Source organism: Brachyhypopomus gauderio, chromosome 18 (assembly GCF_052324685.1).
Source record: "Brachyhypopomus gauderio isolate BG-103 chromosome 18, BGAUD_0.2, whole genome shotgun sequence".
Taxonomy (NCBI): domain Eukaryota; kingdom Metazoa; phylum Chordata; class Actinopteri; order Gymnotiformes; family Hypopomidae; genus Brachyhypopomus; species Brachyhypopomus gauderio.
Genome location: NC_135228.1, coordinates 4,249,296 through 4,276,528, shown reverse-complemented (window position 1 = coordinate 4,276,528; position 27,233 = coordinate 4,249,296). Strand labels below are relative to the sequence as shown.

Here is a 27,233-nt window from a genome sequence, read left to right as displayed (position 1 = left end):
TATACACCCCCACCATGCACACACCCACCCCCACACACACACACACACATACACTCCAATTCACCCTCACACCTCCAAACCTGGCCATATGTCCCCTCCCTCCAACACGCACTCATTCATCCACCCATTCAGAAACAAGAAGAAAACAAGGACAGAGACACACACTTATCCAGACTAGCACACCCTCTGCGGCAGGGGCAAATGGCTGGACCAGCAAGGGCCGGTAGTGGTCCTAGGAAGCCACCAGCCTAGTCCCGTGCCAGCAACCCCCCCCCCCCCCCCCCCCGCCCCGGCAGGGAGCAGGAAGCGGGTGAAGGAAGGCCTTCCCACCCCTCCACCCCCAGTGTTGTATGTAGGTGTTGGTGTATATGCATGTGTCGTATTGTGTGATACTATGGTGCAGTTAAAATTGAGGGGACAGGTGCTAGGACAAACGTGAGTGCATGTCCACACCGTCCCCTCAAAGGCCCTCAATGTCTAAAGTGCAGTAAAAACTGAGGGACAGACAGTGGTGAGGAGACGGGTGAACCATGGCAGCAGGCCCACCTCGTCAACCTCTGGGTACCTGCCTGTCCCCAGAATCCTAAATGAGCAAGGATGTGTGTGTGTGTGTGTGTGTGGGGGGGGGGGTGGGTGGGTGGGAATGCTTAGGTCCAGAGGAAAGGGTCCTCTGGAAGAGGAGAGCCAGCTGGCTCATTGAGCACCGAACTTCACTGCCCCCCCAGCTCAAGGCAGGGAGCGGTCGACCCGGGGAGACCAGGGCGGCAACCCCCCCCACCACCACATCCAAGCCCGGATCCACACCACCCCCACCACAGAGAGCAGCCGGTCCGCACATCCACATACACCTAGACACACATTTCTTTCATACACGTATGTACTCACACACATTTAACCCATAAATATATACATATATACACATATACATACATACATCCATCCATATATATAAATATATACATACACATACATACATATATACATATATATCTACACATACATATACACCCACACATGCTAGTCCCATATACACCACACCCCTGTGTATGCACCCACAACCATACCAATCGCACAGTGAACAAACGATGACAGACATCAACAGTATTGAGGACATGCTGGTCGGAGTCCGGAACCCTACCTCCCGGCCCACCCCAGACATCCCCATCATCCACCACCCCACTCCCACTACCCAGGCACCTCGGAGCCCCAAGGCCCAGACCCAACGCCCCGACCCAGGCCGACCGACCCACCCCCCCCCCAGCGGCGCAACCGCAGCGGCGCAGGTCCCCCCGCACGGGCAGGGCCCCAGCTCGGGGTCGGGGGGCCCCAGGCACCAGGCCCCGGGTCCCGCCACCCGGCCCCACAGGGGAGGCCAGCCACCCCGCCGAGGGCCAGCACCTGCCCCCCCCACGCCCCGGCCCCACACCCCAGAGCCCAGAGGGAGCGCCACCCAAGCCCCCCCCAACCACCGCCCGCCAGGGCAAGCACATGCCATCCCAGGTCGGCAGCCTCGGCCCCCCCGCCCAGAAAGTGGCCGGCACGAGCAGTCTGCCCGGGGTCGACCCCCAGCCACCAACCGGCCCTCCGGGGGCCGAGGCCCCTGCCAACCACCCCGACTAGCTAATGGAACTGATCAGTGGGGACCAAAGAGAATTAAATTCCTCCAACTGGTCTTTAGAGGAAGCAGACATTCTCTCCAGACAGATGCGATCAAGTAATAAATTTTTGTAATGAGTAATATGCAGGTCCTTTTTCGTTTTCCAATTGATAAGAATGGTTTTCTTGGCGATGCATAGGGCAGTGAGAACTATGTGTGATATGTCTGCCTCTGTATCTAATTCACTGACGTCTCCTAAGATGCACAGTCTGGGGGAAGTTGGGATGCAGCTTTTAAGCCCCGTGGACAATTCTACACATACCTTCTGCCAAAATTCCTTAACAGGCCTACAATCCCATATAGCATGCATATAGTTATCAATTATATTGCCTGTACAGTGGGTGCATATGTTTGATTGTGCTAGGCCCATTTGGAACATCCTTTGTCCTGTATAGTGTGTTCTATGAAGGACTTTGTATTGTATAAGTTGTAAGTTGGGGCTTTTACTTATTTTGAAGATATTTGTACATATGTCGGTCCAGAAATGTTGATCTGGATTAATAAATAGATCTCGTTCCCATTTGGCTATCGGAAGGGAGATTGAGTCATCAAATTTTAACAATAATTTATACAATTTTGATAATAATTTAGGAGTATATAGATTAAAAAATTCAGTTATCCATGCTGATATTTCTAAGTTCAGTTGATTGCGGTTGAATCTCTGTTGAATGATGGATTTTAATTGTTGATATTCCAGAAATCTACTGTTGTTTATTCCATATTCTGATACAAGTTCCTGGAATGTGACAAAGTTTCCATCTTTAATAACATGTTCTAAATTTTTTATTCCCCTGTCATGCCATGATGAAAAATGTAGTACTTTCTTGTTCTGACAGATGTCTGGATTGTTCCAAATGGGTGTTAGTTTGCATGGGATGAGTGGGGACCGAGTTAATTTAAGGAATTCCCACCAGGCTGTCAGTGAAGTATTTATATTAAGGCTTTTAAAGCAGTCCTGACGCTTAATATTAGAGCTAATGTAAGGTAGGTCTGAGAGTTTTATTTTCCCGCAAAATGCTTGTTCTAGGTCCAACCATGGCCTGTCTATTAAGTCGTATTTGACCCATTTTAAAATGTACTGTAATCTATTGGCTAAGAAATATTGATAAAAATTTGGTAATTCTAAGCCACCATTGCGTTTTGGCTTTTGCAAGGTTTTCATACTTATTCTTGATGGCTTGTTTTTCCATAGAAATTTTGAGATGTTTGAATCTAGGGATTTAAACCAAGCAGCAGAGGGTTTATTTGGGATTAATGAGAATAAATAGTTAACTTTGGGTAGAACCATCATTTTAATGGTAGCCACTCTCCCCATGAGTGATATAGGTAAAGCGTTCCAACGTGTGAGATCATCTTCTATTGTTTTTAATAGAGGGATATGATTTAACTGCACCAAGTCTAACAGTTTAGCAGAGACATGTATGCCTAAATATCTAATATTACCTGATTGTAGTGGAGTGGTGGTCGTGTTCTGGAAACTACAGTTTATAGGCAAAACTGTTGATTTGCCCCAGTTGATGGAATATTCTGTTATAGAAGAGAAGCTGTCTATAAGTTTGATTGTATTCGGAAGGGAAGCTTGTGTGTTCTGTAGGAAAAGTAATACATCATCTGCGTAGAGACTTATCCTATGGTTTGTGGTTCCTGTGTTAATTCCTGTAATATTTGCATTTTGTCGAATTGCTGCTGCTAATGGCTCAATGAAGAGAACGAAAAGTGAGGGTGATAGTGGACAGCCCTGCCTGGTGCCCCTTTGCAGAGTGAAGCTTTGTGAGGTGATGTCGTTTGTCCTAACCCGTGCATTAGGAGAACTATGTAAGGCTTTGATCCAGTTAATGAAGGATGGGCCAAATCCAAATTTGTGTAGAACTGCTAATAAATATTTCCAGTTTACCCGGTCAAATGCTTTTTCTGCATCTAAAGATACAATGGTAGTCTCTAATTTGTTAATTATGCAGTAATCTATTATGTTTATTAGTCTGCGTGTATTGTTGGCAGATTGTCTACCCTTGATAAAACCTGTCTGGTCTGGATGTATTATAAGTGGGGTGATTTCCTCTAATCTTCTGGCAAGTGCTTTGCAAATAATTTTAAGATCTACGTTTATGAGTGAAATGGGGCGATAGCTGGAAGGAAGTGTAGGGTCTTTGCCTGGCTTTAGAAGTACACTGATGTTAGCAGAATTCATGTCTGGAGACAGGACATGATCTTTTTGAATTTGATTTACCATTCTAAAAAAGGTTGGTTCTAGCACAGACCATAATTCTTTGTAGAATTCTACAGGAAATCCATCTGGTCCTGGAGCTTTGTTATTTGGTAGCTGCTGTAAGGCTTCATGTAATTCGGGCAGAGCAAGTGGTGAATCCAGTGCAACAATTTGTTCGTTTTCTAGCTTTGGGAGATTTATATTATTAATAAATTCTTCAATAGCTGAATCTGATGGATTAATCTGTGATGCGTATAAAGCTTTATAAAACTCTTTAAAAGCTTTATTTATTTGTTGTGGGTCGTGAATAATGCTGCCTGTTGAGTTCTTAATAGAGGAGATAGTTGTTTTTTCCTTATTAAGCTTTAACTGATTAGCAAGGAATTTTCCAGATTTATTGCCATGTTCAAAATTCTGCCAGCGCAGTCTTTGCAGTAAAAATTGTGTCTTTTTATCTATTATTTCATTTAATTCCAGTTTGAGTTTCCTCAGCTTGTTCAGTGTGTGTTCTTGTGGTGAAGCAGCATGGGCAGCTTCTAAAGATTTTATTTTTTCTTCCAATTCTAATACCTGTGTTTTTTCTGTCTTTTTCTTATGTGTGCAGTAGGATATTATTTTCCCCCGCATTACTGCCTTCCCTGCTTCCCAAAGAACACACGGAGAGGTACCTGGTAGATCGTTATATTCTAAATATGTTGCCCATTCTTTTTTGAAGTAATTAATGAAATCTTGTTCCTTAAGTAATGATGTATTTAATCTCCAGTTCCTCGTTGCTGGTGTGGTTCTTTTCTGTGTCAAAGAGAGAGAGACCGGTGCATGGTCACTGATAGTGATAGGGTGAATACAAGTGTCTGTGACATCTGTCATAATGGAATTGCTAACTAAGAAGTTGTCTAAACGAGAATGTGAGTGGTGTACTGCCGAAAAGAAAGAGTAGTCCCGGAGAGTGGGGTGTTGTGAACGCCACGCATCAGAGAGCCCAAAATCGTTCATATATTGTTTTAGGGTGTCTATAGACTGCCAGTTCCTTTGACTCACTGCTGTACTGAGCCTGTCGATATCTGGATCAAGTACCAAGTTGAAGTCTCCTCCTATTATTAGTTTGGTGTCAGAGTGATCAGAGAGTGCAGTGAAAATATTGTGGAAAAAGGAGGGGTCGTCAACATTCGGCCCATATATGTTAGCAAAACATAAACGCATATTTAGAATGGATAGGTTGAGTATTATATATCTACCATCTGGATCAGTTATATTGTTGCTAATGGAAAAGCTTATCCTCTTGTTAATTAATATGGCCACCCCCCTTTGTTTTGAGTTGTAACAGGCTGAGTACAAGTGTGGGAACTGAGGAGAGGCCAGTGTGTATGTAGGTGTTTTAGACATATGTGTTTCCTGTAGAAAGACAATATCTGCTTGTAAGTCGTTTAGCCGATTAAAAATTTTCAATCTCTTTTCCCTCGAACCAGTTCCACGTACATTCCATGTGACGAACTTCAGTGAACTAATGTTAAAACTACTTGTTTGAGTGTTGGATGGTTGCTAAAGGTGTGTGTGTTGCACTTCTGTGTAGTATGCCTGTGTTGAATGTTTCGTGTATGTGTCTGCGTCTGCGCTACATGCCTGTGTGTCTGTGCCTGCATGAATCGGTTATGTGTGTGTATCTCCTGTGTGTTAGTGTGAGATTGTGCTATATGTCTACGTGTGTGTCTGTTTTGCCTACCTGCCTGCATGTGCGTGTGTGTGTGCATACAATACATTGCAGTCTTGAAAGTGGGTGAACAAATCGCTGGGTGAGTGTAGAAAGAGAAAAAGAGAGGGGAAGGGAAAAGGAGACGTACACTGAAAGTGCATATACAACAAAAAAAGTATAAACAACTAGGACTAATGACGGAAAACATACAGTACGGTGCTAATTAGACCGGCATTAGTTATTTAAATTAAACATGTCTTGTTGTTCTAGGCGAAAAGTAATGAGTAGTAAGGAGTTGGTGTCGGTGTTGATACAGTTCACCTGTTTAGAACAGCCATGGTGTTGTGTTGGTGTCGCGGTAGAGTTGACCGTTTACGTAGAGTTTATCCACTGATATTACAGCCCGGGATCCTGCCTGGATGAAACTCTTGCGGATGGGAAACAAGACCTTGCGTCGCTCCAGGATTTCTTTGGGGAACTGATCGTTAATACTGAAGTTGGTTCCCTTCAGCTCCCGGCCGCGGCTTTTCAGCAGTTCCTTTTGTTTGAAATGTTCAAATTTTGCCACGATCGGTCTGGGTCTCCGCGCATCTGGCCGTTTCCCCCCCAGGCGGTGAACGCGGTGAAAGCTGATGGTTTTGACGGTTGCCTCTGAGACTTTTAGGTGAGTCTGTATGAATGTTTTCACCGTAGTCTCGGGGTCTTCGTCCGCCTTCTCCGGGATACCTGCAAATATAAGATTGTCTCTCATACTGCGGGACTGAAGATCAATGACAGTTTCCTTTATTTTTTTGTTTTCTTCAGAGAGTCGGGTCATTCCCTCGGTGAGCGATTTCACCGACTCTCTGAGAACCGTATTTTCAGCCGCGAGTGCTTCCACTTGCTGCTGGCTAAATTCCACCGACTCACGCAACGCCTGAAACTCTTGGTGGAGAATTTCCACCAGCGCCAGGCGCGCGTCAAACCTAGACAGTTTGGTGTTGATGGACTCCAGGATGTCCGCCGTGTTGCAGGTGTGTGGGGAAGCCGCTCCCGGGGAAGCTTCGGCACGGCTCCTCTTGGTCGATGGCGTCTTGTCTGGTTTGCTCATGATAATTCTATCGAAGCAGTTGTCAATATACGTAAATATATTGTCCAAATCTTTGCAATGCTCCAGAGTTGTTGCGTCCGTTGATACCTATGTAAAAGAAAAACAAACACAGAGATTATTATGCTATATTTTTAGGTTGTCTTAAATTATGTTAGCGGGTAATAAAAAATATTGTTAATTTTGTTTAGCAGCGGCCTGCCGCCATGTTCCAAAGCTTCCGCCTTCTGCCGGTTTGCTGCCTGACGTGTCACTCCGTCATTTCCTCACGCCTGCCGCCTAGCTCTATGAGCAACTTTCCTATAATAATAATGTTTATTATTTTGTGACGTCGGGTGCGGCGTGAAGGACGAGACACGGAATCCTTGCTTTGCTACAGACGTCACGTTTAATATATATAACAAATAGCGCAGTATGCGCACGTAGAAACACACGAAAACGTGCACACTCAGACAACGACGAGCATTTTTTTTTTTCCTTTCCTTTATTCAATGTTCAAAATTTTACAAATTTTCAATAAAATGTTTCCATAAAATCAACAATATACATTCACATGATATAAAACTTCACGGCTGGCTAAAGAAATATTAACACATGCAGATATAAAAATATAAAAACTTGCTGTCCTTGGTCCCCCAACCAGATTAGTCCCACTTTAAGATGGATGTGAGAGCTGGCTGGGGTCCTCCTTAAAAAGTGTGGTGGGGCCCTGTGTGGGAGGGAAAAGTTCGTCCATAAAGTCCTCGTCATAAAACAGGGGGGGATTGTCCATGTCCCGAGCCGCTCCCCCGTCCTCTGAACTGTCCTCCGACAGGGGAACATGCTCCACCACGCTCCCCATACAAATGACGCTCTCCCACACGCTTTGCCTCGGGGTTGAAGCCTTGGGCCCCACGGGCGCCGCTTTTTCCGCCTGGGGGGGTGGGGGAGTTGTCCTCCTCTCCTGTGCTTTCTTCTTATTGTTGCCTTGGGCCTCCTTGGGAGGGGTCAGCCCCACCCTCGTCCTCTTCTTGGTAGTGCCGGGAGTAGCTTTTTTGGCCTGCCCGGCCAGCCTGGACCCGTCTCTCTGGGGGGGGGGAGCACACAACAGGTGAGATGTTGAAGTTGTTCTTACCTCCCCCTCCCGCCGACGTTCCTCTTCACCCGGGATTGCTCCGTTGTCTTCTCCTTCAAGGTTGCCCTTTGCCGTCCCCATTCCGCTAGTCGTTGAAGCACTGGGGCCGGCTGGGGGCCCTGTTGATGTTGTAGGCTGGGGCTCCCCGGAGGTAGCCGCGGCGGCCTCTTCGCCCCTGCCCCAAACCACCACCGAAGCATATGACTGTGGAGCGTTGGGGCAGGAGAGCTCCAAATGTCCCTCGCCGCGGCAGCATCTACACCTCCGGGGACCCCTGCAGTCCCGGGCCACATGTCCAGGATCCAGGCAATTATAGCACCTCCGGCCCGGGCAGTTCTCCTCTTTATGTCCATACTCCCGGCACACCTTACAATGGGCAGGCTGACCCCTGTAAAACAGATATCCTCGGTTAGTGCCCAAGGCAAACTGCGCGGGAGGATGCATCACCCCCCCCCGGCCATTCTCCTTCAATGTTACTATAAACTGGCGGCGCCCATTCCACACCCCCAGCTCATCCCGCACATACTTCTCCCCCGGGTGGACCTCCCCGTAGGCCTGGAGGAACCTACGGATATGCTCCGAGGGGACATATGGGTTGAACATGTGGGTGGTTACCACAATACGGCCCATCCCCCACAGAGGTTCAACCACAAACCGCTTCCCCAAGGGATGTACTTTGAGCTCATCCCTCTTCTCCAGGATCCGTTGGTACACATCGGCAGAGGAGAAGGTAACCTCAAAGAAGGCTGAGGGCTCGTTGCGCTGGGCACAGATCAGGTCATCGATCCCGATCCCCAGGGCCCCCATCAGCACCCCCCGTATGAAGAGGACCCTCTCCATGAAAGGGATCCTCTCCTCCCCGGGAGCCCAGCGGAACCTGGCCGTGTTGAGCAGGCCTCCACCTGCTCCCAAACCAGGTCCCGCCGAGAAGGCTGACCTCGGCCCCAGGGCCTCGACCGGCCGACTGCCACCCAGCGCCGGTCCCCCAGTCCCGCCGTCGGCCATTCTGCTCTCCCCTGCCGAGAGACCCAGAGCAGAGGGAGCCCGCAGTTCCTCCGGCCGTCCTCCAGGGGCAAAGATGTTCCTGGCCACCCGGGTTCCTTGAAGACGGTGGGACGAGCTGGACCTAAAAACAGAGAGGAGAAACTGGGCAGTTCCCAAGCGTTTGGTCGGCGGGCAATGCCACCAGACCAGGTGCTCATTAGGTTCCGCCCAGTCCTCCTCCTGTTTAAAAAAAAACACAAGCAGAACAACAAGTTAATAAAATCACAATAAAATCTGCATGTAAAGCTGTAGTAAAAATGTTAAAATTAGATAAAGAATCTAAAATCAACGATACTACACTTGATCTTAGCCAAAAGGCCGAGAAGCGAGGAATATAACACGGGAATATAAACCAAACACATCAAGGAGTTAAACATAAACAGCTGATCAAGACTAACAATGGGCGGCGAGATCAAGGGGCTTGACAGGAGAACGCTACGGAGATTCAACTAAAAAACATAACTAAGGGAAACACGAAGATCTCACATAGCTTGGGGCGGAGTAGACGTTACAGTGGAATTAAAGCGCTTGTACCAATATTTCCGAGCACGTTAAACTTAATTAAGTTAAATATTTATACATATACTCGAAATGATTCGAAATATTGCACTTTTTACCACATTATTTAATGGTTGTTTATTTTCAAAACGCCCAATCTTAACGTCTTCACGTTCTCTCATGTTTCGTCCTGGAATTACAAGAGGCTCGTATTTGTTAACGTAATGCAAGTGAACTGTTCAGTCAGACAGATATTGGTTGTGAAACGAAGTAGTTACAATTTCAAGCATTTTAAAGTACTCTAGCCTACATTCCAGCACCTTCAAACCTGAAACACAAAGCAGCATTAAAATTCGTCAGGTAAGTGTTCATTCCCCTTTTGTTGAGGGGTGTCTCTTTTATACTACCACATATAGTTTTGGACAACACTGCAGAGCGGAAAGTATAAACGCCTCCACCGCTCGCAGAGGTTCGCGCGAGGTGGCCGGAGTCGAGCGCTATGGTCACTCAACCAGGCTTTAGCGCCCTTCGTTGAAATGTTCCAAAAGCACCGCTTGCAAACTGGCTTGTTTGTGTCCTTCGGTTTTCCATCTGTATCTGCTTCGAATCCAACAGCACTGCGTTTGCTTTAGCTGCCATTTTAGCATTACGGCAGCTTGGGTGGCTCAAACGAAAGCGCATTTTATGTAAAAAGAATCGATACTTAAGGGAAACGAGTATTGTACCGTTTCAGAATGTTCAGTATCGATACATATCGATATATCGATTTTTTTTTTGACAACACTAAGACCTACAAGAACTCCTACAATAAATAATTCTGCGTTAACAACGCATAAGGTGCAAACAACTTTAGTCTTGTCAATTCTCCATTAGGAAGCTTCTTAAAAATGAATTTTCCATTAAGCAAACCTGGCGACTTCGTGGCTGCATCCATGTAAACAAACGTGCGATTTGTAATTCACAGGTTTGAAAACTTGTTCTCGCCCCTACTGTGCAATTTTGTTAGGAATACAACCGAGCTATCAAGGTGAATGTCATCATAGTTTGCTTACCTATTTTGACCCAGTTCCTAACCCTTTAAGAATAGATTAACGGCGATCATTTTTATATCGCCCGATAAGAGTATCAAATTAACGAACGCCGTTAATGACGATAACTGCCCACCACTAATATATATATATAGATAGATAGATAGATGGAGAGGTTTCTGTACTCCTCAGCCCACCAGCTCTGTCCACTCAGCTGATTTACAGTCCTGAAAAATATCATCATCTTCTTGTGATGTCATATCTGCACACCTGGTACTGTGCTTCTACTCCCATAATCCTCCTATAGACCCTGTTAGATTTAATTCCCCATACCTGTTAATTCTCCTCACCTGTTTCCCATAGGCTCGTTTGTCTTGTACACAAGCCTGCCTGTTTTTGTTAATACACATCTGAGTTGTCTCTTGTGTTTCTGTGTTATATGTATTGAAGTGTGACTGTTTCTATATAAATAAAATTAAATATTTATCCATTTTTTCCAGAGCAAACAATATTACAATGAGTCCCCGCTTAATGATGGTGTTAGAGACTGAAAAGTTCGTCGTAAAGCAGTTTTCGTCGTTAAGCGCAACCCTGGATTTAGATACGCTATAATCGTAAATACAGTAAAGAAAAAAACGAACAATGTTCTCGTGCGTACAGCGTAAGAAAGAGCGATCGCGTTGCCGAGGTGGGCTTATCGTACACAACACTACACTCCACTGTGCTACCACTGAGTTTCTCAGAGGGCAACGAGTTTTAGACCAAATGGTATTTATGGCTGACACGTCGTCGATGTGGAAGTTCCGTTGGGACACGCGGTGGATGTATCGGCCTTGAAAGGGCCGAACGATGTCTGGGTAAATGTGGAGTACCGGTGTCATATAAGACAGTTTGAACCACAGCTTGAGAAGTTCAGCAGCCGATTACTGGTGTAGGGCTGACGAGGGTTGAAATACCATCGACAATACAGCCCAAACAAGGACAATCCATACAACCAGGTCATTATTCCACATGATGGAGGGTAGCATAGCGAAGCAGTAGGGGTGTGACAATACACTCAGCTCACGAGATTTTAAGAACACTAAAATGACAAGTTATATGACTGGACAACAGACTTTTATTTAACTGAGTTACACATGCATTTTGAAATGTTTTATTATAACTCCTAACGTGCATGATGTAAGCATGAATTTTTTATAAATTTCTTCCTCTACAAATTGAAATAAAAATTTCATAAAAGTTAAAATAAAATAAAAATATTTCTCCTTTTTTCAAGCGCAGTGAGTCCCTGCTTAACGACGGGGTTAGAGACTGAAAAGTCCGTCGTTAATCAGTTTTTGTCGTTAAACGTGACCCTAGATTTAGATACGCTTTAATCGTAAATACTAAACAATGTTTACTAACAAAAAACTAACAATGTTCTCATGCACAACACTCCACTGTGCTGCTACTGCTCCTCCGCGCACCGCGCGAAATAAAATAAAAAGTCGGTCATAACTCCGGTCCGTCGTTAACCAGACCCGTCGTTAAGCGGGACTCACTGTATTATGTGCAAAACAAAAAGTTCTTCTCTGTCAATACAGAGTGCAAATAGTGCAAACAGAGCCTGACCAAGGATGTCACTGAATTTGCTGCAACTACACTGCCATGTTCATTTTTAAGAATATTAACATCCCCACACTGTTCCCGATATCCTTCGCTGTTTCAACTTGCCAAAGCGCCGTTCTGTCCCTTCTACCTCTGTTCAAGTGAGATATGTTGATTTGAGTACTGCTTGTATTAGTCGCGGTGTACGGAATTATTTTCATACGTTTGCATATGGTCCGTGTCTTATCAATCACTCTCTCAGCCGAAGTGAAATTCGTGGGCGGAGTTTAATTACATCTTTGCGGGAGTCATTTAGTTGGATTAACTCTAATTTGATCAACTCTGTCCGATGACTAACACTGAACATCATTTAAATCTAACAGTGTTAAATTACTCTTTGGGAGTGAAAATCAACTCGGAAATGTTTAACTCTGAAAATTTAACACTCCAGTTTTTGCTGTGTAGGAGAGGACGTAAACGCCATTGGCTGCAGTAAAAAATGATTGACAGCTAACTGGCTGATAATTGGCTTAATAAAATTTGATTGACAACGAAAGTCTTAATATCTGATTGGCTGCAGTCGAAAATGATTGACACATGCTCCGCTCTTTACCCACGCCCACCAGGGCTCTGGCCTGCAGCATTACCCTTCACGGTAAACCAGGCTTTACTTTGCGTAGTGTGGGTGCTTGCGTAGGTTAGAGGGAGGGATCATCAATCCTCTTTTTGACTTCGAGGCTCGAGATCGTGACATAATTTCGATCGATTTCGATTAAATATCGAAATAGTGACACCCCTAATATGTACGTGTACACATGTGGAGAACATGTGGTTCACCATCTTACCCCCTTATGTGTTTATAATAATAATAATAATAATATTAATACATTTTAATAATAATAATAATACATTTTATTTGTTGGTGCCTTTCATGACACTCAAGGTCACCTTACAACAATTAAAACAAATTAAAACATACAGTGTGTATTAAAAGAGAGAGAGAGAGATCCGTTCGGTGTTCAGTGTTCTGATGGATCGCTTCATTTTTTTCACACTATGATTGTTTTCCAGTAGAACAAAACTTAGTGGTTTAGTGTTATTGTGTGTGTGTTGATCTGTAAGTTTTTCTCCTCTCTACAGTCTGTCTGTCTGCAGGATTACAGCGGAAGGCTGTGTTGCTCTGTGCTCAGCTCTGAGGTCAAACCCCTCATCACACCTGAGAGAGCTGAATCTAAACTACAATCAACCAGGAGACTCAGGAGTGAAGCAGCTCTCTGCTTTACTGGAGGATCCACACTGTACACTGGAGAAACTACAGTGAGTTACTGACTTACTGACCCTTTATACACACAGACAGTGGCGTGCACAGACATTTTGGGGGGGCAAGTACTCTGGGGGGGTTGAAGGGCACTTTTTAGCGCACGTGGTACACTTAATTATATAAAAAATTACAAGCACATTTGTAACGTTCTCTAAACGTGAGTTTCCAATGGAGAAAAGTCACGCAGCCAACTGATAAAATTCATATCCAATATTAACTATATACAGTCATGTCCTTCAGTTAACTTCTGTTTACCCTCCACTGTCTGCAGGCCTTGTTGCATATATTTTGCAATTAGTAAACCAAAGACCAAAAAGTACGAGAAGGAGTTATAGGCTACTGAGTGTTGTCATTACATGAATGCAGATGGGCATTTTTCACAGGTAATGGGGAACTTCCCGTTTCTTCTTTCACAAATGAATGTGTTAATTTATGTTGCCTAACAAAACAGAAAACGTTCAGCTTAACACATAGATTTGCAAACTCTACCTTAATTATTTGTATGTGGTCGTCCTCACGTTATCTATCATTGATTTGGGCTAGAGCGACTAGTTTATCAGGTGACCAGTCAGCTAAAAATGCTGAGTAGTTTGGTGCTGTATGAGACATTTTACTGCACAACAAAATGATTTCACATTGGGCTTAGAGGGCAAAGGGTACGATTTTACTTGATGTGTATGTGACCTGGCTGGTGGGGACGGGAGAAGAAGTCTATCTGTGAGCGTGTGTGCTGTGCTGAAGACGCTTCCTTCCACTCGCTGAACTGAACTGCTGCTGCAGCGCATCTGGTGTTAAAGGAAGAGAGAGGTCGGGTGTGTGCGAGGTGGTGGCTCATTTCAGGGCATTGTTTTTAATCGCTCAGGTTTTCAAAAGATCATTTCAAACCGACCTCAGTAAAATGAAAACCGAAGTTTCAAAAGGGCACTTTCGTTGATAAAGGGCAGAGTTGGTGGTGCTTTAGCACCACCTGATGTCTATGTGTGCACGCCACTGCACACAGACACACACACACACACACACACACACACACACACACACACACACACACACACACACACACACACACACACACAAACACACATACATATAACTGCATGCTTCTCCTGGGTACACACTCTGCCTGTGTTTGCGTGACTGTGTGTATTGAGCTGTGAGTTTTTCTCACAGTTTTTCTGTGAGTCATGATACAGCCCCAGACCCATGGCTGGATTACTGACCGGGCCAGTGGGGCCAGCGCCCAGGGGCCCTTGAGATCAGGGGGCCCCGGGGGGGGGCCTGGCCGAAAACTTTTTGCGATGCCTATCAACATTTATGGTACAATATATTTTCATTTCCGAGGGCCCTCCATTTTAAGGATCCTCTGACTATTAGAGACTTTGACCCCAGGGCCTCTTGGGGGCCCTAGCCATGCTTTTGGGCCCTAGCCATGCTTTTGGGCCCCTTAGGAAAATGGATGAGGCGTTGTGGCACTGCTCTGACTTTGACTTCTGGCTATTAGGGGTCCTAGGAAAGGGGGGCATATTTTTAGAGGGCCCTGGTTATGAGAGCCCCTACCAGGGGGCCCTAGAGAAGAGCAGGGCATACCATTAGAGGGCCCTTGATCATGAGGGCTCCTGCTATGGGGCCCTTGACTTCCATAGAAGTCGTTTACCATGGCTCCTTGACTCCACCACTGGCTTAGTGTCACCTGTCAGTGACTATGTACCTTTGCAGACCCAGTTAGGTGCAGAGCAGGAATGCCAGCCCTGCCAGTCTACCACAGACCAGCAGCAGAAAGACCATGAAAGGAAAGTTGCAGGTGTGTCAGAACCACAATCAGACCAGCCAGCTGCATCGTGTGAGTGTTGTTTTTCAAATGAGGAGGGCAAGGAAACATTCAGAGCAGATTGGTGAGCATGAGGGGAGTGTGGAGCATAGGGCTTGCATGCTAGCATTTTATAATCGCTCCAGAGGCACAGCAACAATTGATTCTGATATTGTCAAACAAATTGATGCAGAAAGACAATACTGGCGGGAAGTTTTGAAAAGAGTTGTTGCAGTCATCCAGTTTTTAGGGGAGAGGGGACTTGCTTTCAGGGGAGATGATGAGCTATTAGGATCAGCCCACAATGGTAATTTCTTGGGCATTATAGAACTCTTAGCCAAATTTGACCCATTCCTAGCTGAGCAACTCCAAAGGTTTGGAGGTAAGGGAAAAGGTTCTGTGTCCTACTTATCATCAACAGTGTGTGAAGAATTGATCCATTTGATGGGACAGAGAACAAAGCAGGCAATTGTTAATGAGATCAAAGAATCAAAATACTTCTCTGTTATAGTTGACTCCATTCCAGACCTTGCTCATGTGGACCAACTTACTTTTATTTTCAGGTTTGTTAATAATGACGGACATGTAGTTGAGCGTTTTCTAGCTTTTGAGCCTATTGAAAACCATAGTGGGGACAGTTTGGCAGAGTGTGTCGTTGCTATGGTGGAGAATCTGGGCCTAGACTTATCCAACTGTAGGGGCCAGTCATATGATAATGCAAGTAACATGTCGGGAAAGTGGAGTCCAAGCTCATCTTAAACAAAGAAACCCTTTGATTTGTTATGTCCCCTGTGCAGCACATTCACTGAATTTAGTTGGTGTCAACGCTGTTGGGCAGAAGCTGGACGTTTTTTTGACTTTGTACAGGCAATGTACACATTTTGTGCATCATCTACACACAGGTGGGGAAAGGTTTTCCGTGATACTGATATCAAACTCACACTGAAATCACTGTCAGGTACTCGATGGAGCGCACAAGCTGAGTCAACTAAGGCTCTTTGGAAATATTATGCACAACTGAGAGAGGCATTGAATGATATGTCTAAAGATATGGAGGAGAAATGTGTAACTCGAAGTGAAGCCTCTGCACTCTGTGACAAATTGGACACGTTGGAGATGGCCTTCATGGCATACTTCTGGGACACAATACTACAGAGGTTCCAAGCCACAAGCCTGCAGCTGCAGAAGCATGATATTGACATATGTACAGCTACACAATTTCTTTTGTCTTTACGAGACTGCAAGACAACTTTGAGGTGTTTGAAGGGGCAGCTTTAAATGTCACCACTGCTGTCTCCCAAGAGTACAGGCATGACCTCCAGCGTACAAAGAAGCACAAAATTATGTCTGATGATAGTGCAGAGCCAGGTGTAGCATTTAACGGAAAGGACAAGTTTTGGATCGAAACTTTCAATGTTGTCATTGACAAACTTGTGTCCTGTCTCAACCACCGTTTGAATGCATACACACACTTAACTGAGCTATTTGATGTTCTTTTCATGCCTGACAATATGTCCAACAGTGAGCTCACTTTAAAGGCTAAAGCGAGTGAGCTGCAGCATATCCTTCAGATCTGATCATGAGCTTGGCTGATGAATTGATACGATACAAATCATTCATAACAGAAAAAGAAAAACATCCTAGTAAAATGCTCAAAACCATGATAAATTTGAATATACAGTCAACCTTTCCAAATGTCTACATAGCACTTAGACTTTTTTTGACTGTGCCTATCACAAATTGTGAAGGGGAGCGTTCATTCTCCAAACTGGCTCGTATTAAGAATGAACTCAGGATTAGGATGCGCCAAAACCGCCTGAACTCACTGTCACTTCTGGCCATTGAATCAGATTTGGTCAGACAGCTTAATTTCGATGAATTAGTGGATGACTTTGCAAGAAAGAAGAGTAGAAAGAAACTTATATAAAATAGACTCTTGAGTTAGGGTTAGTTAGTGACAGGTTGTTTAATGTATTAATTTATTTATGTTTTTGGGGAGGGGTGGTGCGCGGGAGGGATGGGGGGGGGGGGGGGGGCTGTCCTGTGCAACTCTTTGCCCAGGGGCCCAGACCATCCTTAATCCGTCCTTGCCCAGACTCCTCCCTTCGGGCGTGTTAACGTCGTCCGTGTCTTTAAATGTACATCCGTGGGCATGGCTGGTTGTGTGTGTTCACTTGTCTCGTTAGTCTAACATGCTACCTGCGGTGCTTGTTACGTTATGTGTATAAATTGTGTGTGTTCGTCTCATCCTGTGCTCGTGTTTGTGAGTCAGCTACATGTACATGTCAAAACCCAGTGAAAATGAAAAGAGCCATGTCTCTCCTGAACACACACACACACACACATACATCACTGCATGTCTCTCCTGAGCTCACACACATCACTGCATGTCTCTCCTGAACACACACACATCACTGCATGTCTCTCCTGAATACACACAGTGTCTGTGTGTGTGTGTGTTGATCTGTACGTGTGAGGAGTTTTTCTCCTTCTCTCTACAGTCTGAGTAACTGCAGTATTACAGAGGAAGGCTGTGCTGCTCTGTGTTCAGCTCTGAGGTCAAACCCCTCATCACACCTGAGAGAGCTGAATCTTTACGGCAATGAACTAGGAGACTCAGGAGTGAAGCAGTTCTCTGCTCTACTGGAGGATCCACACTGTACACTGGAGATACTAGAGTGAGTTACTGATTTACTGACTCTTTACTTATACATACACACGGTAAGTTTCTTCTCTCCCTCTCTGTCTCTGCCACACACAGTCACTCAAACACACACAACCAATATGCCTTTTCATCTCTCTCTCTCACACGATCCCCTTTTTCACACTATCACTGTATTAATTACTTTCACATGCACATACTTTCATGCTCTTTCTGTATACACACGTGCACACACACTTCACTGCATGTCTCTCCTGAATACACACACAGTGTCTGTGTTTGTTCGAGTGTGTCCATTTTAATGTGTAAGTGTGAGTGTTTCTCCTTCTCTCTACAGTCTGTCTATGTGCAGTATTCCAGAGGAAGGCTGTGGTGCTCTGTTTTCAGCTCTAAGGTCAAACCCCTCATCACACCTGAGAGATCTGAATCTGAACAACAATCAACCAGGAGACACAGGACCGAAGCAGCTCTCTGCTCTACTGGAGGATCCACACTGTAAACTGGAGAAACTACAGTGAGTTACTGTCTTACTGGCTCTGTATATACACTGTATATCACTGCATATCTTCTGAATATGCACAGAATGTCTGTGTTTGCGCGAGTGTATGTGTTGATCTGTAACTGTGAGGTTTTTCTTCTCTTTACAGTTTGACTTGGTGTGGTATTAGAGAGGAAGGCTATGCAGCTTTGTGTTCAGCTCTGAGGTCAAACCCCTCATCACACCTGAGAGAGCTGAATCTGGCCTTCAATAAACCAGGAGACTCAGGAGTGAAACAGCTCTCTGCTCTACTGGAGGATCCACACTGTAAACTGGAGAAACTAAAGTGAGTTACTTACATGTCACTTAATATCTCCTGAACGCACACAGTGCTTGTGTTTGTGTGAGTGTGTGTTTGTGTGTGTTGATCTGTAAGTGTGAGGAGTTTTTTCCTTCTCTCTACAGTCTGTATAACTGCAGTATTACAGAGGAATGTTGTGATGCTCTGACTTCAGCTCTGAGGATAAACCCCTCATCACACCTGATAGAGCTGAATCTGGGGTTAAATCAACCAGGAGACTCAGGAGTGAAGCAGCTCTCTGCTCTACTGGAGGATCCACACTGTACACTGGAGAAACTAGAGTGAGATACAGACTTACTGGGTCTCTATACACACACATACATACACACATCACTTATTGCTGGGCAGTATACTAGTTCCTATTGAAACCCGGTTTTTATTCTATATTATAATGTGACGGGCAGGGAGTGCGAAATAAAATGAAAGCGATCACGCCAAGTCTCAGGGAAAAAGTATGGTTTAATGGAGAAAGTGCGCAAACCAAAAACCTGTGACATGCTCCGAATTAAAGATACAATGACCAGCGGTCAACTGGTACAAAGACAAGACATATATAGACAAACAAACGACCCTCAGGTGAGACGGATCACGGGATCCGCCCACCTGAGGGACGAACACAACACAACAACGACAACTGCCGCTGTAGATGGAGACAACCGGTAGGGGGCCCACCGTACCATGACATATAAAATAATTTATATTATAAACCGGTTTGTGCCAACCGCAATTGTGCAATAAAAATCAATTGCCAAAAATCATATTGACTTAATTGTGAATCTGTAGCTACAGATAGTTAGCAAATGTAAATTAAATACTAATGACCAAAACAAACTAAATCTGAAAATTAATTGCATATAGAATTCTAGGAATTCAGACGTAACTAGCTACCTACTGTAGATGAATAGGGGTGTATTCAACTAAGGATTTTCATAGTCGAATCTGATTCGTCAGCTTTCCCCTTTAGTCGACTAATAGTCGACTAATGTTTTTATATATATATATTTTTAATTTAGACCACCTTAAACGGGATCCCGTTCCCCGATCCCATCAGGACTTTTTTCCTCTTCAAAGTAAAAACCTAAAACACTCAGATAAATGAATAAACACGGTTGGTTGGCTTTATTCAGCTTTTATTTATTTTTTTATGAAACGTTAGAGAACGTTAACCGTCAGTGCGCATTGCGCATATCGAACTGTCAGACAGGCACTGTGCAAAATGTCACAAAATATTTTAAATAAAATATGCCTGCCTGAAAATATAAAAAATTGCCACACAACAGCAAAATACAAGGAAAGGTTAAAGTAACGGGGTTTAAAAGCAAACAACAACAAAAAATGTTTATAGGCTACTTGCCGAGATGCACCGCGACGAGACGACACGACTGAAACGACAAACGCTTTTTTTTCGCCTTACGCGTTTTAAATGGTATGTCATGTTGGTTGTTGTCGTACGAAATGAAAGACGTTGATGACATAACTTGCACTTTACTTTGTTTGATTCATCTTTATGTTTTTCAAAATACTTTTGAAGTTTTTAAGTAGCCAGTTTTTTAGCAGGTGCTCCGCGTATTCTGTAGCGTGTTCAGCTCCGCTCGTTTGGATTGTGCAACAGCAGGGTGTGATTTATTAATGTGTAGTAAGGAAGATGCCTATTGGTAATGCGCAAACATCATTTTTAAATATTTATTAACAGAAATTAGGATGATTTAATTTGACAAAAGGCTATATATAACGAAAACAAAGACATTTCATGTAACAACTAATGCTTAGCTGCATCCTTGGGCACCCCCATGCAGTTAGAATGGTACATTCGACTATGACGTTCATAGTCGACTAGGGGGTATAGTCGACTATAGTCGAATCAGCGACTATTGCAGGTCACCCCTATAGATGAATGAAAACTCTCTCTCACATTTATTTAGTGAATAGTTGAATACTGGGTAATGTACCTGGGCTTAAAGATAATGTAAGATATTTGGACCTTCAGTGCAATGCAACCATATTTGTTTAAATATGTTGTAAATTAATGAAGGTAAGATGGAACTCTTAACCACTCTACTAGAGTGATTCTTCTTGCAATCAGTGCAGTTAACTCGGCATGAAACTGATATATTGAAAAATACTTGGAATGTTAGTCATACCACACAGCACGAATATAACAGGATGTTTCTTGAATACACAGTGTCTGTGTGACTGTTAATCTGTGAGTTTTTCTTCTTTTCTCTACAGTCTGTCTCAATGCAGTATTTCAGAGGAAGGCTGTGCTGCTTTGTCTTCAGCTCTGATGTCAAACCCCTCATCTCACCTGAGAGAGCTGAATCTGAACCAGAATAAACCAGGAGACTCAGGAGTGAAGCAGTTCTCTTCTCTACTGAAGGATCCACACTGCACACTGGAGATACTTCAGTGAGTTACTGACTTACTGGGTCTTTACACACACACAATCAGTATTCCCCTCTCAGTCCCACATACACACACACAAAATGTTTTCTTCTCTCACACACACACACTCACACAGCCAGTGTCTCATTTTTCTCCGTGACACTCACTACCTGTTTTAGATACACATACATACACGTTCTTGCTCATTTTCTTTCTCTACAAACACACACACACACACACACATACACACACGTCACTGCATGTCTCCTGAATACACACATAGTATCATTGTGTGTTTTGATCTGTAATGTGACTTTTTCCTTTTCTGTATTCAGTCTGGCTGACTGCAGTATTACAGAGGAAGGTTGTGCTGCTCTGTGTTCAGCTCTGAGGTCAAACCCCTCATCACACCTGGGAGAGCTGAATCTGAACCACAATGAACCAGGAGACTCTGGAGTGAATCAGCTCTCTGCTCTACTGGAGGATCCACACTGTACACTGGAGAAACTAGAGTGAGTTACTGAATTACAGGGTCTCTATACACACACATATCACTGCATGTCTCCTGAATACACACATGGTGTGTGTGTTTGCACGAGTGTGTGTGTGTGTGTGTGTGTTTATCTGTGAGTGTTTCTCCTTCTCTCTACAGTCTTTCTAGGTGCAATATTACAGAGGAAGGCTGTGCTGCTCTGTGTTCAGCTCTGAGGTCAAACCCCTCATCACACCTGAGAGAACTGAATCTGAAGAAGAATAAACCAGGAGACTCAGGAGTGAAACAGCTCTCTGCTCTACTGGAGGATCCACACTGTACACTGGAGAAACTAGAGTGAGTTACTGTCTTGCTGGGTCTTTATACACACACACACACACACACACACATACACACAAACACACTCCTAACTCATACACCTATTCTGACCACATCAATCTCTACAATCTCTGCATATCTCACACTTAAACACCACTGTATCTGTTTCTTTCCTTAACATGTAAACACATTTCTGTATGTTACTCACACACACATGCACATTTTTGTTTTACTCACACACTAAAACAGCTTTAATATTCTACTCCGATCCTCACACACAACGTGGAGGGGTTGAATGTGTGTGTGGTGGGTTAAAATAGAGTGTGTTTTGAGAGGGAGAGGAGACTTGTATTTACATGGCTCCAAAGTTCAGTAGGTTTTTAATAACACACACTACAAACTTACTGAGACACAATCTCACCTACAGTTACAGTAACATAAACCTAAAACCCAAATGTAGTTTATCATGTGCACACATAACCACAGTATGAGCTGGAGAACTGGATGGTTACAGTGAGCTCATACAGAACTCTGTAGGGATTTGTGAAGTTTGGTGTGCACAAGTGAGTCATACACAGGTTAAAATTAAATGAAAAGCCATAAACTGCTTCAGAAAACAAGCCAATGCCAACAGCAATACACTCAAGTGAACAGGCAGACAAATCTGACAGGAAATAGAGTAGAAATGGTGAGAGCAGGTCTAAGGTCAGAACCACAAATCCAGTACAGTTCTGTGTACGTTTAGAAACAAGATGAGAGAGACTTCACGCAGAGAGACTGACACGGGTATGAACAAACAAACATTAGGGATAACGACACAGGTATTAATAGAAACATTAGGGATAACCAGACACATTTGACACTAATGAACAGTAGACTGGCAAGGAACGTGGGGATTGTGGGTAATGTAGTCCACATGAGCTAGGCCTCAAACATGACAGGATTGGCTGATTAACATTACTGATGTACTGATATAAATCTGTAAGAATATTACTACACAATATAGCAGACAGGTACCAAACCTGTGTGTGTGTGAGAGAGAGAGAGAGAGAGAGAGAGAGAGAGAGTTACACTGACTTGTGTATAGAGTGTGATGTCTGACTGTGATGAGTGTGTGTTCATGTCTTATGATTCTGTCCTATTCTCTGTCTTACAGTATCTGACCACTATGGAGACACTGACAAGTATGTCTCGCTGCAGCCTGCAGGAAGGCGGAGTTGGACATCCAACCCCGCCCACATCCAACTCCACCCTCTAATGCGCTGTCGTGCGCCAACCCACTACTTCTTCATTCGAGAATAACTGTGTGGCACTTGAAAATATGCATAATAACTCACAAGTGTTCGAGACACGTCGTTGCGCTTAATTTACACATACCTTGTTTACTTTGTGTATCGTTACACGTATGTTATTCATTATTTTTATTTATTGGGTGGCGAACGTAAATTGTTGACGGGGGGATGTAAAATGGACACAAATTAAGTATTATATCGCGATAGATCGATCGCCGGTGGTTGGCGCCAGAGCGAACTAGTAACTCATTGACTCATAGATGTAGATCAGAGGTAAATAAACTAGATTTTTTTCGGCGTGAGAAATCGGATGTGTGGCGTGAGAGCGTGTGAAGACGGTCAAATGCGTGTGTCTCATGCTCAATGCGTGAGAGTTGGTAACTCTGCTACTATAAGTACACAATTAAAATGGTAATGTTTACTGATAATGTTGGTGATAGAGAAGGGGTATGTTGGTAATGTTGGTAATGGAGAAGGGGTGTAATCAGGGCTTAATTTGAACCGGATCCTGCCAGAACAGGATCCGGGAACTCTTTCATTTTGAAGGGTGCGTTCCGGGAACTGTCTGCCTCGATCCAGTAACTTTCAAGCCTACTAATTATAAGTTATGAAGAAATCTGTCTGCGTTGAACCAATTAATTGAACAAATAATTCTATAAAAGACATTTTTAAACACAAGATCCACATTCCTAAATCACATAAGAGCTCTCCTTTTTAGCGATGCCTTTCCGTGTCTCCCCTATAAAGCTAGTTATACTTTCGTGAGTGACCGTAGCGCGCGACTCCGCACACCTCGCGCGTGTCACATTCTTTGCAGTGTTGTCCGAAACGATATGTGGTAGTATAAAGAAACACCCCTCAAACACAGGGGAAGGAACATTTACCTGACCAATTTTAATGTTGCATTGTGTTTCAGATTTGAAAAGTGCTGGAATTTAGGCTAAAGTACTTGAAAATGCACTTAAAATGTACTTCTGCACTTAAAACACTTATAAAACACACGTAAATAGTTCTGGAAGTTCTGTTTACTGGGAGCAAAAACAGTCCGAGTTTCGAACGTAACATGGGCGTGGCTTCGGACTTGAGAAGAGGGTGGAGTTGGATGTGGGCGGGGTTGGATGTCCAACTCCGCCTTCCTGCAGGCTGCAGCGAGAGGCTTCTCGACACTGACGCTGAACCTGATCAGAGTCTCATTTACAGAGAAGAGGACGACCAATCACACACATGATTGTACACGAGTCTCCATGGTTACATGTGTTAGTGTGAATGTGTGATCATGAATGCTGTAGAGAACTTTGTGTCCTCCCCATGTCTTCTGGACCCCAAGACACACACACACACACACACAGAAACATTTCCATATGTCATCCTTCCTTTGAGTGATGAGAGTGATGTCATAGGTGTGGGTGGGGCTTGGCTGGTCTCCATTGCCCTGATTGGTGCTGCTGTTCCTCAGCTGTTTGATTATGGTGTCCTGATACTTGAGCGCCTGCAGCTGCTCTATGTGCTGCTCTATGTGCCTAACAGCCATCACACACTCAGTGAGGCCACATGTTTACATGTTCACTTAGAGCTATGAGTTGGTTCTCTGCACAGAGTTAGTCTAATAGTTACTCTTGGGCACCCCCTTTAGAACAGGAACTATAACAATTTTATTTTGTTAATAATATAAAATGAAACATTCCTCAGGATCACTCGTCTTATGGTAAGACACCAGTGATGCCCTGACTAAGGACTATTACTGTTTAATAAAATATCTAAGGTTTAAATTGAGTGGTCAGAAATTAGCATTAAAAATAGAAATATGTCAAAGCACTTTGATGTTCTGATGTTGTGGTTGATGTGGAAATCACACAAATTTCACCTTCAACACCAGCGTCTGTGCCCGAGCTCACTGCATCCTGGCTACCCTGAAGCACCCGGGTACAAAGCGGTACATCTTCTCAAGATGTTGGACTTGGATCAGTTGGGCCATTAATGATCCTATAGCGCCAGTTATGATTTAAATTAAATTGTCTCTGGATGCTTTACAGGCGACAGCGGCACGTTATTTTTAATAGTTGCAGTGAGGAAAATATATACATTTATGCATAGCTACTTTTTGCAGTCAAGTTGTTTAGGCAAAGGTAAAATATCAACGAAAATGCAATACCCCAAAAGTATTGGTTAAAACAAAGACTTAAATACTTTAAGAGCCTTAGGCCTAATTATTCCAAAATTCATTTATCAACTTTTAATTCTTTTTAAGACCCTGAGGGCACCCTTTACAACTACAAAATAAAAAATTAAAACTACTGTGTTTGTCATGAAAACATAAGTGAACATATCACAGAAGTGCCAGTTGAACACATAAATGAACATTAAATATTGTGGCGTGGGAGAAGGAGGCTACAGAAAAGTCCATTCTTGCTAAAAACAGGTTTGATTCTCACCTCGCAAGAACAATTAACACAATCAGCTTAAACACAAGACCTAAATTAGGTTGGTCTTGCACGTGAAACACATGGGGAGGTCATGAAGACGGCAACGTTACACATACATGGAGGGGGAACTCGAATAATGTACATGTACATAAAAAGATGGACTGGGGTGACTTAACTAATAACACACAATTAATAATCATTAATAACACTATACAGACATAAACACCACATAATACGCATAACAGGGCCGGAACCGCAAGGGCTCATGGGTAATGACGTCACCCTCTGGCACCCCCCATTGGCCCGACGCTACAATATCAAAGAAGTGTTTATCAAATGATGAACACATAAGTGAACATTAAATCACAGAAGTGTTTATGTCGGATGATGAAGACATGTTACAGGGGAGAAACAAGTTTTATACTTAAGTTACAATATTATTGAACTTTCATGTAACACTTTGGAAAACTAAAATAGTCTCAAGATAGATTCAACTTGTCATTGCCCAGTACTCATACAGACAACGGAACACTTTTGGCAGTCATTTGCTAAATGGGTGAGTACATGCCAATAATAAATGTTGCAGGTAATGTCAGACAAAATATTGCCAGTTCTACCTTTAGTTTGTCTGACTAAGGTAATATCATTTTGTTCTTTCAGTTGTCACTGTAAATGACTTAACAAACTCTTTGTGAATGATTTTTTTTCTAACATTAACAAAGCTAGCCTCCACAATATTAGACAAGTGATGCCTTCGTCTTGATAAGGCCTACTTTGCTTTGTAGATATTAAGCACTGTATTTTTTTTTATATTTTCACACAGTGAAAAAAACTCCCTCATGATTGAAAAACTTTGTTTTGTCAAGACAAAAATACATGTAGCCCATTTAATTTATGCAATGGTGTACATGTGGCAAAGTTAATTAAACAACATTAAAAGACATTCAGCCAAATGTTTAAATTTTTAATTTTGGTGCAATACTACCGTGTGTGACCCTCAATCAAAACATTTTGTTCATTCTATAAACGTCATTGTGTCTGCCCCTCAATACCTCCTCTACTGAAAATGAGAACAATCATACATGTTTTATTATTCTTACCCAATTGTCTTAAGACACGTCTTATTTTTCTGTATTTAGATGTTTTCTAATTCATCTTTAGAAATCTTTCTGACTCCCGTGTGTTGTGAATTTGTTTTTCTGGAGCTGCTGGTTATGATCCCTGCTGGTTATTCTGGTAGTTCATTGTAATGCAAATTATAATGACAATAAAGGCGATTGTGATTCTGATGTATGGAAGTCCATTCCCGCCACTTGAAGAAAAAAAAGTCCATAGGTATAGTATGTCATAATTATGACTTGTTTGGTCACCCTAACTTACAGTCTCATAATTATGACTTGGTATCTCATAATTATGACTAACTTTCTCATGAGTTAGCATCTCATCTTGTAAGTCATCAGATACTAAGTCATAATTATGAGAAAGTAAGTCATAATTATGAGATAGTTAAGTCATAATTATGAGATTGTAAGTCATTATTATGATAGGCTACTATATGTCATAATTACGATATACCAAGTCATAATAATTATGAGAAAGTAAGTAATAATTACGAGAAACTAAGTCATTATTATGAGATACGGAGTCATAATTATGAGATTGTAAGTCATAATTATGAGATATTAAGTCATAATTATGAGATACTATAGGCTATGGACTTTTTTTTCTTCAAGCGGCGGGGATGGGCTTCCATATTGATGGCTATCTACGCCTTGAGACGATTTCTTA

At 43.3% G+C, this 27,233-nt stretch overlaps 1 protein-coding gene, 1 long non-coding RNA gene and 1 pseudogene across 7 annotated transcripts in view; 2 read left to right on the top strand and 1 right to left on the bottom strand.

Annotated features, from left to right (window-relative positions):
• The window catches only part of LOC143482196 (NACHT, LRR and PYD domains-containing protein 3-like), a 49,471-nt gene extending 22,775 nt beyond the window's left edge, over nucleotides 1-26,696 (top strand). For 4 of the 6 annotated variants that reach the window (XM_076980478.1, XM_076980477.1, XM_076980480.1 and 1 more), the window contains 9 exons: nucleotides 13,052-13,228; nucleotides 17,538-17,714; nucleotides 18,036-18,212; nucleotides 18,346-18,522; nucleotides 18,642-18,818; nucleotides 20,767-20,943; nucleotides 21,255-21,431; nucleotides 21,572-21,748; nucleotides 22,887-26,695. In XM_076980478.1, the coding sequence (XP_076836593.1) occupies nucleotides 13,052-13,228; nucleotides 17,538-17,714; nucleotides 18,036-18,212; nucleotides 18,346-18,522; nucleotides 18,642-18,818; nucleotides 20,767-20,943; nucleotides 21,255-21,431; nucleotides 21,572-21,748; nucleotides 22,887-22,893 (1,423 nt within the window). In that variant the 3' untranslated portion in view covers nucleotides 22,894-26,695. Of the gene's footprint in view, nucleotides 1-13,051; nucleotides 13,229-17,537; nucleotides 17,715-18,035; nucleotides 18,213-18,345; nucleotides 18,523-18,641; nucleotides 18,819-20,766; nucleotides 20,944-21,254; nucleotides 21,432-21,571; nucleotides 21,749-22,886 lie in introns of those variants that run through there. The other 2 variants (XM_076980479.1, XR_013122160.1) reach the window with 2 other exon arrangements.
• On the top strand, nucleotides 697-4,985 carry LOC143482226 (uncharacterized). Its single transcript, XR_013122168.1, has 2 exons — nucleotides 697-828; nucleotides 4,468-4,985. It is a non-coding gene; the product is annotated as an uncharacterized LOC143482226 (long non-coding RNA).
• On the bottom strand, nucleotides 8,919-9,128 carry LOC143482469 (U2 spliceosomal RNA; annotated as a pseudogene).
• Nucleotides 26,697-27,233: the final 537 nt, after the last annotated feature.